This window comes from Lolium rigidum, chromosome 1 (genome assembly GCF_022539505.1).
Source record: "Lolium rigidum isolate FL_2022 chromosome 1, APGP_CSIRO_Lrig_0.1, whole genome shotgun sequence".
In the NCBI taxonomy this organism is placed as follows: Eukaryota; Viridiplantae; Streptophyta; class Magnoliopsida; order Poales; family Poaceae; genus Lolium; species Lolium rigidum.
This window is the reverse complement of record NC_061508.1, coordinates 96,782,530-96,794,930: the sequence shown is the minus strand read 5'-3', so window position 1 is coordinate 96,794,930 and position 12,401 is coordinate 96,782,530. Positions and strand designations below refer to the sequence as shown.

Genomic DNA, 12,401 nt, shown 5'->3' with positions numbered 1-12,401 from the left:
CGGTGGGTTCGGTTTGGTTCTGTTTCTTGCGGCTGCAATGGACGGCAGCAGGGCCGGCGGTGGCAGCGGCGACTACATTTCCAGCCTGCTGAACTCGTCCCCGATGCTCGACTTCGGCGTGCTGGGCGGCGCGCCGGCGCTGGACGGCGCCGGGGACTGCCTGGAGAGCTTCTGCGGCGACCCGGGCTTCGCCGAGCGCGCCGCGCGTCTGTCCAGCTTCAACGGGCAGCGCTTCGCCGTGGGGCTCCTCGGGATGCCGCCGCCGGCGCCCGGTGCGGAGTTCGGCAGTGCCTCGCGGGAGGCGTCCTCCGTGTCCGACCCGGCCTCCGCGATGAAGGACGCCAATGCCAAGAAGAGGAAGGCGCCGGCGGCCAAAGGCAAAGCCAAGGACCCTTCCGTCAGCACCTCTGGCCAGGTGAGTGAGCCTCGCTTTCTTCGCGCGCGAATTGGTCTCTCGCTCTTTCCTGGTGCGTGCCATTGGTACTGACCAATTCAGCTGTGTCAATTATGACTTTCAGGCAGGGGAGCAGAGTGAATCGTATGCCAAGAGGTGCAAGACGGGCGACGCCGAGAAGAAGGCGACGACCGCGGTGAAGCCCAAGGCAGAGCAGACCGGCAGCGACAGCTCGGTGGAGGACGGCGAGCAGAAGAAGGGCAAGGGGAAGAATGGAAAGCCGGTGGAGCCCCCCAAGGACTACGTCCATGTCCGGGCCAGGAGAGGCCAGGCCACCGATAGCCACAGCCTCGCAGAGAGGGTACAATTCTGTTCATGCCCGCTTCACTGTTTTCTTGCTTCGGTTTGTCAGAACTCGGCCTTAACTTCCTTGTACGTTCATAACTGTTCGTAGGTGAGAAGAGAGAGGATCAGCCAGAGGATGAAGTTTCTGCAGGACCTCGTTCCAGGATGCAACAAGGTGCTGCTCCCAATTAGTGATTTCAAAATGCGAAACCGGAAAGAATGAGTAGCTCGTAATCTTTGCGCACTTACCAAAAACAGTCTTTATGTACAAGGTTACTAAGTATATGGCCAATTTTGTTTGTTTGTAACTTTAGGTGATTGGCAAGGCACTGATGCTTGATGAGATCATAAACTATGTCCAGTCGCTTCAACGGCAAGTCGAGGTAAGAGCTGGCCTGCTGAAATTGTTCGATGCCATGTAGAAACGCGGCCACTCTGTATTCTGATCAATTCCTCTGTTTTTTTTGGCTTCAGTTCCTGTCGATGAAGCTAGCAACTGTGAATCCACTCGACTTCAGCAACCTGCCCACTCTCCTACACAAAGATGTAAGCTTAAACTGTCCACTGTTTATCATGCTGTGTGCAACTATTACTGACAATGTCGCTGTTACTAACGCTACCCGTAATCGTCCAATTCAGATGTTCCAAGCCTGTGGCCCTTCAGCGAGCTCTGTTTTCTCGCTCGAAAGCTCCAGTTCCGCCTTCCCGTTCAGCGACCAAGGAGATGTCTTCCAATCGTTCGTGCCCAGCAGCATGGAGGGCCAGTGCACCCTGAACCAGCTAGATTTGGCCCTGTCTCAGACTACAAACGCACAGTACGGTTTTCAGGATGGAACGGCCAGCACAAACTTGCAGCAGGTGATTCTTGGCCTTCAGAAATTTTCTTGTTCACATCACATGATTAAGAATCGTTAGGATGTGCCTTGTGCTAACATAGTCGGCGTGCTTCTTACCTTCAGCAAGTTAGGAACTACTGGGAGGACGATCTCCAGAGCGTTTTCCATGTCGACAACGGGCAGAGCCATGACAACGGGGCTTCAGCAGAGAGCTTCCACGGTCAGTGGAAAAACGATACTTCTCTACTCATTTTTGTTTTCCTGTATGATGCTTTTTTTTTTTCGATAAAGGGAATATATTAATATCAAGAAGATACCAATTACACCCAGCCTCTGCAACAACGCACCACCCTAATGGGTACGGATGCACACAGCCAAAAACAAGAAAAGAAAACTAAGAAAGAAAAGTCCCGCTACAGTATCTCGGGCCTAACAACAGCAATACATCCACCGCCAAGACAACACCTGAATTACAGAATAGTCCCCGCTCTCAAACAAATGCCTCCACCAAGGACATTGCCAGACACAACCAATTAAGGCCAGACCTTGGGTTTTCACCCTGAAAGGTAGGACTCTGCACTTCACCTGTGTTGTCGCCCCCACTTTCATACCGCTGCTGTGAAGCCCGGAACGCAAGCAAGTCCCTCAACATCGCAAAGACTTGAACCTCCCTTAGCTAGTCCTCCCCTCCGGCCTTCATGAAATTCTCTTCTTCCGACTTTCATCATGGATCCTTAGTCACTTGATGTCAATCAAAGAAAAAGAGCTTCGCGCCGCTCCCTCCAGAACCAATCGGTCGGAATAAAAACATGGGTGCGCACGACCGAATACCTCCGATCCAACAAACTCCGGGCAAAAGCACCGTTACATTCATCGGCGGAGCCTTTCGAACTCAACACTCCGGCCGGATCACGAGTCCAGGCCTCCGGTAGGTCCTCCTCTTCACGCAAGAGAGGCCCTAGGACCGCCGCCTTTATTCAGGTCGGACCCCCACGTCGGCGACCATCCTGGGCTGGCCACTCCAACCCTCCACCGGCGACACCATCGCCGGCTTCCAAGCTCTTCCATCTCGCCGCCGGAACGAGTAGGTTAGCGATAGTTGCTTGACGATGCCTTCAACAAGATAACGGCGCAAACGCCGCCATCGCCCGCCATGACCGGAGTCGGCACGGTTTTCACCGGCTACTATGCCTCCCCGTCTCGCTGCCGGCGCTGAAAGTGGGATGAAAAATCCAACACAGCCAGCCTCGGCCGACCGCCTTCGGTGGATGAAGTCAGCCACCACCACCATGCCCGGGCCGAAGACCCGGACGTCCTCAAGCCGCGAAGAAGACCCAGCGAAGCCTCCTCGTGCCATTGACGAGATGTAGCCGCGATGGATCGCGATCCGAACCTCCGGCCCGGATCCAACCACACCGCAGCCAACATCCGCCGCCGGCCGCCGGAGATCCGCCGGCCACCGCCATCCCGCTGCGTTCGGGCCGACGGAGGAGGAGGGTGTAGGCCGCCGCCCCCACACGCTCCCGCAGCCCGCGCCGCGCTCCGCCGACGGAGGACCGAGCCGCCACCGCCGCCTCACCACAGGGGCTTTGCCCCGCGGCGTCCTCGGCGACGGCGGCGGAGGAGGGGGGGCCTGTAGGGGAGGGGAGGGGGCGGAGTGGAGGGGGACTCCCCGGGGACGGCGGGCGGCGCCGCCGCCTCGGGGGAGAGGTTAGGTCCTGTATGATGCTTGTGCTAACGCGTGTGAATCATGTAAACGATGCAGGTGATTTGCAAGCAGGCCAGATGAAAATGGAGTTCTAGCCGACGAAGATCGTCGCCGAACGAATACAGTATTGACAATCTGTACATAGGAAGAAGATGGAACCACGACAGCAGTACATGGCGCAAGTGGCGGAAGTGAAGCTATAGCTGCTCTGAAACTCTGAAGCTAACAGTCTTTGTTTGTAATTAGGCCCTCCAAGAGACGAATTTGTCCTGTCATATTCCGCCTATAGGGCGATGTGACCCCTCTTGTATCTCTGGCGTTGATTATGTCAGTATATTGATGATTAATATAACGTAACGATCAGTTACAGTTTATGTATAAGACACGGTGCGGATGATACAAGCACCTCCCCTAAAATCCTAAATACTGCTGCTAATTAAAGAACAAATCTGCTCGATCGTTTTCGCCTATATTTTCTCTGTTTGAGAACCCATTTTTTGAGCTTAGTGGCATTGTAAATTTCTTGTGCGTAGAGGAGAAGGGTTCTCTGTCTCTGAACACAACAGTTGCTTTTGCTTGCCCTGTTGGCTGTTGCTGCCTATACGTATTCTCGCTGTCACCTTCCTTTCGTCCCCAAGCCCGGCGGTTAGAGCGAAGCGCACGCCGCACTGCCCCAAAGTTTGGTAGGTTACACGTCGCTTTAGGTTTCCTCTACGATCCGTCCATCCCCTGTCGTCTCCTCGCTGCATCTCACCCTTCTTCCCCGTCCTTCAGCGCTTCCATGCTTAATCGGAACGTCATTTCTACCACGAACATAGCTCCAAAATCCTCCAAAAACGTAACTCGACAAACTCAGTTTCATACTTTCAGTGCCATATATGCGCAGCTTGGCAGCTTCTGTTCTACAGAGATGTACCGTAACACACAGGCTGACAAGGTTAGGCATGGCGTCGCTCTCGGCTCCGTTTCGTGCCCACGGGAAGAGGCCGTCTAACTAACTGTACGCTCGGCTCCGTCCCGTCCTGTCCACCCAAGGAAACATACGCTACGAAATACAGAATTGATAGCTCGATCGTAGCCTGACAGCAAAGGGGAAGAAATTAAGGAAGGACCCCGTCACCTCACTTTACACACAGCAATTGCCCCAATACCACCAACCCCCTGTACATACGTACTGACAGCCAGCAGTATACACTATACAGGTGAGTGGGTCACTGCATTTCACACGCAACTCGAAAGGAGTACGTGGAGTTGCCCTCGCCGATCGAGGCCGGAGAATGGCGCCGCGCGCATGGTCGCTGTCGCCGGCGCTCGACATCCCGAAGGTTAGACGTCGCTGTGGGTGGCGCCGAACTCTTCTTTTTCTTATCATCGTCGTCGTCGCCGATCGCGCGGCGGAAGCAGACACGCGTGGGAGCGATGAATGCCGTGCCTGGCTATTTCTTCTCCACGGTCTAATGGCGTTGCTCGCCCGCTTGGGAGGCGGCAGCCGGTGTATGAGCGTAAATCTCGTGCCCCGGATGGCCGGATGTGCCCGGCAATGCAGAGTGTTGGGCTCTGTTTCTGGGCAACTGCTCTTTAGCCGATGACAGGGACAGATCGGTCAGAGAACGAATGCAAACCTTTCAACTCGTCATTCGTCAAGTAGAGATATCACCCGAGGCACTGTGATGAACTAGTTAGTCGTGACATTTTCCTTCTTAGAAAAATCAAGTACGCTAGATGCGTATGCAGTCACAAACACTTGGAAGTTCCTGAAATTTATAGTCGATGAATTCATCAGAAATCTCTCTTCATCGATTGCTGTGTCATTTACCACTGAAAAAATAACCCACATTCATGAAACATAACAAGAAGTGGCCTCTAGTTTACCGAGTACAACAACCTAAGTCCCTTTTAGCTGAACCGTCAAAGAAAATAATCTAGTGCATTATGGCAACTTTGATTAGCAAGATTTCTGATTTTTTCGATAAAGGAGGCTTTATTACTCGAAGTATCAAGCATTACACCCAACCTTTGCATAGTTAAGATGCACACAGCCATATATGAATCAAGTATTCAAGCAAAAACAAGTACATAAAGGAGGAAAAAAGGAAAAAAGCCAACTAGTTGACAGCTTCATTGGCTTCTATCCTACGGCTATGCAGCCACCTGGGTAATAAAGTCATTGGCCGTATTCTCCAATCGTGTAGACACCTCCATAAATAGGTCTCGGTCCTCGAAGCGGTGACCATGAACAAAACATAGTTGTACATCTGTAGATAATCTGCATAATAGAAGAATTTTTGTCATTAAAAACCTTGTTGTTTCTATACAGCCAAAGCGACCATACAACTACAATCGCTCCTACTCGGATAATCGTTTTATACCTTGAATCCACCACATTTAACCAATTGCCAAATATATTAGTTATACTACGGGGTGGGTACAAGGTAGAACCTATCAGAATGATTGATCATATAGATCTAGCAACCCAACAGTTGAAGAAATGTGTTTTATTGTCTCATCTTCGTGACAGAACATATATTTCTTGCAACATAAGGTTATCTTTAGTAAGAATCACACCTCGACGAAGATACCATGCAAAGGCCTTAGTTTTTAATGGTATCTTCATCTTTCAGATGGATTTATTATTTAAAATCGGTTGGGTAGGAATGCAAAGGGCTTTATACATTGAGGCTACCAAGAATACACCATTATTGGTAAGACTCCAACGGAATTTATCGGTCCCCGTAGATAACTGTATTGAATCTAACCGTTGAAGCAGTTCGTTCCAAGAGTCAAGGCGGGGACCAACAAGATCACGTCTGAACGTTGCCGAGGGTGAAGAAGATTCAATCACCTTATGCAAGGAGTCCCCTTTATAATGAACTATGTTGTACAAGGCTGGATACTGTTTGCGGAGAGTGGTTGTTCCCAACCATAGATCCTCCCAAAAATGTACCTCCGCCCCATTCCTAATGGAGAAGGAGCCAAACGAAAAAAGTATTTCTTTGTTGCCATGATGTCAGCCCAGAAGTGTGAATTCCACGGTTTCCAAATAATCTGGGATATCGCCTTTGAACCTACATACTTTTTCCGCAGCATTTGTTGACATACACCGTCCTCCGTTAATAACCTGGCCAGCCATTTTCCTAGAAAGGCCATGTTTTTAACTTCTAGATCGTGAACACCAAGTCCAACTTGATCTTTTGGATGGCATACAATTTTGCACGAGTTATGAGTCCCCAGATCTATCATAGATCTCCATTCTATAATAAGCTTAAATAAGATTTTTTTTAGAAGCACAGAGTTTAACGTCTGTAGATTTTTATGCCTTTTCCTAACTTTATTCGTTCTCTGTGGATTTTGTAAACAGAATATGTAAGATTTATCCTCAGGATCATTGCCATCGTTTTGTTATGTACCACAGTTAGTTACGACACATAAACAACATATCATCCAGAATAGAATGCTTAATTGTTCATATTGTCTCAGTTTTAGTAAGACACATAAACATTGATTTGGTTTCTTTTTCTCGAAGACGCGTAAACAACATCTTATCCATTTATTTCCTTTTCCTGAAAAATAATTTACAAGCTAATACTTTAACTATGATTCTATTTCTACTTTTTTCTGTAGTTCCTCGTGTGAAGCAACAAATTTTGATAGGAGATATTTGGTGTTTACATATATGTTGTTTACTGTTTAGTGACATACATTAAGTTTTTTTTGGAGGGAAGTAACGGACATCAAATTATTTGTAAGCATTATGAAACTTAAATAATAAAAATTTAACTAAATTATGTGCATTAGTCAACACGTGCATTGCACGTGCACCATTACTAATCTCATAAGTATGTAAAAAGGAAAATAATTAGGGATAAATAGTAGCGCTCAATTTGGTGTTTTTCGTACCTCCTAAATAATATTGAGTTTGGATTGAAACTTGTACATGTACATAGAGCTCCATGTCTAATAAAGGCGGAGGTTCTAGAGTTTCTCTCGCGTCAAGATGAAAATTTACTTGATGTATGCCCTCCTTGATCTGGCCGGAGTGTCGAGTTCTAGAAGGCTGCCGACAACTCCCTTGTGTATCTTATGCCTGGAGATTGATGGATCGGATGATATTCGGTCATGCGCACCTATATTTTTTCCAACCGTTTGGTTCAGAAGGGAGTGACGCGAAGCTCTGCTATCTGTTTCCAGTATGGGACATGTTATTTTCATCCCATGGTGGTGTCAGAGTTCGAGAATGTCGTGGAAGACGAGATTAGAGAACTAGTAATGGTGATATAAGTCCTTGGGGCGATGAGTAATTTGCTTGGTGTTTCGGAATTTGTGGCAGCGTTTTGCAAGTGCTGAAAGTGGTGACGACACACGGATGAAGTTTAAAAAGTCTACCTGTCAGGATGAATATCCAAGATCTAGCATGAATTTGTTGTGTCTAGCAATGGTCTTGTTAAAGGCATTGCTTTAAGAGCGGGGACTTTCTTCAAAGTGAAAACCTATTATGTATGACCAGGTGATGGCGGCGCTTAGGCACTGTTTCTTTCTTGTAGGCGTTGCTTTTGGAGAACTTAAATTTCAGATGTTTTCTTGGTGATATTTATGATGCTGCTACAAGGAGTGGAACACTTCAGCAATACTTTTTTTTAGCTCCTTCCTTTTTTGGGGTGTGTGCATTATACTGCCACTAGGGTATTACGTTGTTGCAGAGATTATGTGTAATTGGTATCTCTGTGATATTAATATATTCTCTTTGTCGAAAAAAGAGTTCACGACTAGCGTATCGTACTTTCTATAGATTTTTGTACACATGTTTTTTGCCTTGGTTTTCATCGGTCTCCACCGAAATTCTGGTTTTGAATATTTTCTAGTGGCTTTCAGCAAACCTTGCTGTCGCGAAGATGGAGTTGTGATGTCTGAGTTGAACAATGTATGTGGTGATGGTGCCACACGACTGGCACAGCTGGGGATTTTTCGTTAGCTTTGACGTGGTAATTTCATAAATATTACTTTTTGTGAAGTTAAACTTGTCTGATCATAGGTATGATCAACGATGAAGATTTTGTGTGTGGTCCAAACACTTTTTTGTCTGTGATTTGGGTTATTTGATGGTGTTGTTCTAGTCTAGCTAGGTAGTGAGCCCATTCTAGTCATAATTTTGGTCCCCATTTTCTCTAATAGATCGAGCGACGCTGCCATCGAAACTGTAACCACAAACTTTTATGGAAGTGTGTGCAAAAATGGAAAGACAAGTGACAAATGTAATCTACAGCTCATCATTATATTTAAAGATTGTTTGATTCAAACCATTTACAAAATAATTTTGAATTACAATGGTTGTTTGATTCGTAGGATTTGATAGCCATGTGATTTGTTTCTTAGGATTAATTTGTATTGGCTTATAAGAAATTTCTAGCAACTCCAACCTTTTGGAAAGAACCATGTGCTCAATCAACTTCCAATCTTGCAGTGACACGTTCTAATGTTGTGCATTTTGCAATTCTTGCATTCTGGAAATGTTGCGAATCAAAGAGGCTCTTGATTTTTTCTGAAGGATTCTAGTCCTTAGGAAACTCTCTTACATTAGTGTTTGATTCTTAAGATTACAAAGTATAGTGTAAATTTTTCTTAGAATTTATTCACACTATGTTACTTAGGTAAATTTCCATCCAGTGTAACCTATGGAAAGAATCTAATGTTTTTCATGTGCGCAATCAGACATCGATCATTTCAGTCTTGAATCTTGTAGTATTCAAGATGGTATAACACTGTAACTCCTACGATTTCGAGCAAGTCAGATACCTCTCTAACTAATGATGTGGATGAGGAAGCATACGCCATCTCAGACGGCCAGCTACTCACACATCTAGTTGGAGAGGTGTCTGGGGTTGGTCTGGATGACGGAGCGTTGGGTTCATGCATTGAACTTCAAGCTGCCGAACGGAAATCTAGACTATCCTCTATTAAAAGAAATGCATGGCCTAATAAAAAGGTCAAAGTGACTAAATCTCCCATTGTTTCCAAATGAATGGCATGTTTGTGAATAGCAGATGTCTTAAAGACTTGGCTAAATACTTACATATTGCTGAAATTATTAGGAAACATTGCTTAGATTTTGTTGCTATATCCGAGACGGGCAAGCGGAATTATTCAGTAAGTTTTTTAAATCGCCTTTCAGGCGGGAAGGACTTTGCTTGGATATCATGCCCACCTCGGGGACGCTCTGGTGGCTTATTAGTTGGAGTCCGAACTTCGACTATGGAGATTCTAGATAATTCCGGTGGTGATTTTCATATTAAACTTCACATTCGGAATAGGTCTGATAACTTCATATGGAGTTTGGTTTCTGTCTATGGAGCCGCGCAGGATGTGCATAAACCCACTTTTCATTGTGAGTTGGTAAATCTAGCTAAGGACAATCCGCATCCTATAATCATAGGAGGGGATTTTAACTTGCTTAGATACTCCCAGGAAGAGTGCAAGGGCAGGTTTGACACCCATTGGCCTTTCTTATTCAATGCTGCCATTGATAGCTTGGATCTGAGAGAGGTGACAATGGTTGGGAGACAATTCACATGGGCGAATAGTATTCCTGAGCCGACATACGAGAAGATGGATTGAGTACTTATGAACTCTGATTGGGAAGATAAGATCCCTCTAGTCTCAGTACGAGTTCTTCCTCGTATCGAAGTCTTGTCAGACTACACGCCTATCTTGTTAACTAATGGGACACCATTGCCGCAACATAGACGCCAGTTCAAATTTGAACTTGGATGGCTATATCGGGATGGTTTCGCGGACATGATTAAATTCATTTGGGATAAGCCGATTGCCGGGAACACCTCAATCCAAAGGTGGAATAATAAACTACGTTCGGTGCGTACATACCTTGGGGGTGGGCTAGGCACATGACTGGGCATCTCAAACAAGGGAAACATAGCCTAACATCACACATTGATGAGTTAGAGGCAATCGCTGAGGTACGCCTGCTAACTGCGCAAGAAACTGAACTTAAAAGTCAATACAATGCAAAGTTAGCCGGTTTACTTCGTGAAGAGGAACTCAAATGGTATCAAAGATCTAAGGTCCAGTTCCTATTGGAAGGAGATGTAAATACGAGATGCTTTCATAGTGTTACCAATGGTAGACACAGAAAGAAATGTATTCACTCTCTTGTCCAGGAAGAGGGCCTGATCGAAGGTTAGGAGTAGCTTAAACCCTATATTACATCTTACTATAAAAGTTTGTTTGGCGAACCTGAGGAATCGGATCTATCCCTGGATGAATCCAGGACGGATGATATTCCACAGGTGACTCCAGAAGAAAATGTCATTCTAATCGCCCCTTATTCCGAGGAGGAGATTAGGAAGGCGGTCTTTCTGATGGAGCATAATAAGGCACCAGGACCGAATGGTTTTCCAGCCGAATTCTATCAATCTTTCTGGGATATTGTGAAGACTGATTTATTGGAATTGTTTGCTGAGCTCCATGCGGGATGGCTAGATCTATTCCGTATCAATTTTGGTGAAATCATTCTTTTACCGAAAGTTTCTGACGCGGAACTGATCCAAGAATACATACCCATAGGTATTTTAAATATTTGTTTCAAAATTTTCACAAAAGTAGCTACTATTCAACTGAATTCAGTGGCAGATCATGTGGTGCGTCCTTCTCAGACGGCTTTCATGCAAGGTAGATACATCCTAGATGGAGTTGTCACTTTGCATGAAACAGTTCATGAGATGCACCGCAAAAAGTTGAATGGGGTCATACTCAAAATCGACTTTGAAAAAAGTCTATGATAAATTTAAATGGTCCTTTCTTCAACAAACAATTCGGATGAAAGGATTTTCTGATGAGTGGCGCGCTTTAATTAATAATGCTATTTTTGGTGGTAGTGTTGCCATAAAGGTCAATGATGACATTGGCAAATACTTCCAGACGAAAAAATGGTTGAGGCAAGGCGATCCATTGTCCTCAATGCTCTTTAACATTGTGGCGGATATGCTTGCAATTATAATGGAACGCGCTAAGTTCGATGGTCAAATTGAAGGAGTGGTTCCCCATTTAGTTGATGAGGGATTATCAATTCTTCAGTATGCCGACGATACAATTCTATTAATGGATCATGATTTGCCAAAGGCACGTAATCTAAAGTTAATTCTTTCAGCATTCGAGCAATTGTTAGGTCTTAAGATCAACTTCCATAAAAGCGAGTTGTTTTGTTTTGGCAAAGCCATAGATGATGCCAACATTTATGCCGAGCTATTCGGCTGTGGGCTTGGTTGTTTTCCAATTAGCTATTATTATTCCGATTCATCATCGGAGACTAACTCTGGCTGAATGGAAAATCGTCGAAGAACGACTTCAGAAATGCCTGACTAGTTGGAAAGGAATGCTCCTATCACTTGGGGGAAGATTAGTCCTCATAAATTAAGTACTTACAAATATGGTATTGTATATGATCTATTTCTTCCAGTTACCTAAAAGAGTCTTGCACCGAACTATCATCATCAAACTCCTAAGTGGTGTAGCATAAACATACAAATAAGATTCCGTGGTAGATCAGAACTCTCTGATCTGAGTTCTGACCTTGTGCAACATTTGTGTTGGTACCTCAACAGAAGGTGACTCTGCAGGTTAAGGAGTCCCAGATATTCGAACTTCTGGGGTACTTGGTACAGTCAAATGGAAGGACATTTTAAGATTTTGTTTAACCTACAAAGACATATCTTTCTCACTTGAATTTCACCAAGTGAGAAAGATTCATAAAGAATGCATGTCCTTCTGTTAGTAAGGAGCCTACCTGTCACCATGGTTTGGTTTCTGGGGTAGTTTTGGGGTAGTTTTGTCAGTGGGAGAATTTTGCACAGTTCCACTAATATGTTCCCATAACTTCCTGTAAAAATATATATGGATGACAACCAGATATGTGTCATACTCTAATGTTTATCCAACAGAAAGAAAAGGAAGGAAGGGGGAGGAGATATACCAGTAGTAAGATAAATGCTTATGTTCTGGTAAAATCAAAAGGAAATGATTGGACAGTTATATAGCTTAATCCAGCTGATCATTAATCCAATTGCTTGGCCCTGGTGTGTATGAGGCTATGCACTGTAACTCTAGGGAA

General features: G+C 45.4%; 1 protein-coding gene across 1 annotated transcript; it reads left to right on the top strand.

Moving 5' to 3' along the window:
• LOC124678252 (transcription factor bHLH78-like) lies at positions 1-3,664 on the top strand. Its single transcript, XM_047214174.1, has 8 exons — positions 1-415; positions 519-755; positions 849-914; positions 1,054-1,122; positions 1,214-1,285; positions 1,379-1,597; positions 1,699-1,795; positions 3,341-3,664. The coding sequence occupies exons 1-8, from the start codon at positions 38-40 to the stop codon at positions 3,376-3,378; spliced, it is 1,176 nt and encodes a 391-aa protein (XP_047070130.1). The 5' UTR covers positions 1-37; the 3' UTR covers positions 3,379-3,664.
• Positions 3,665-12,401: the final 8,737 nt, after the last annotated feature.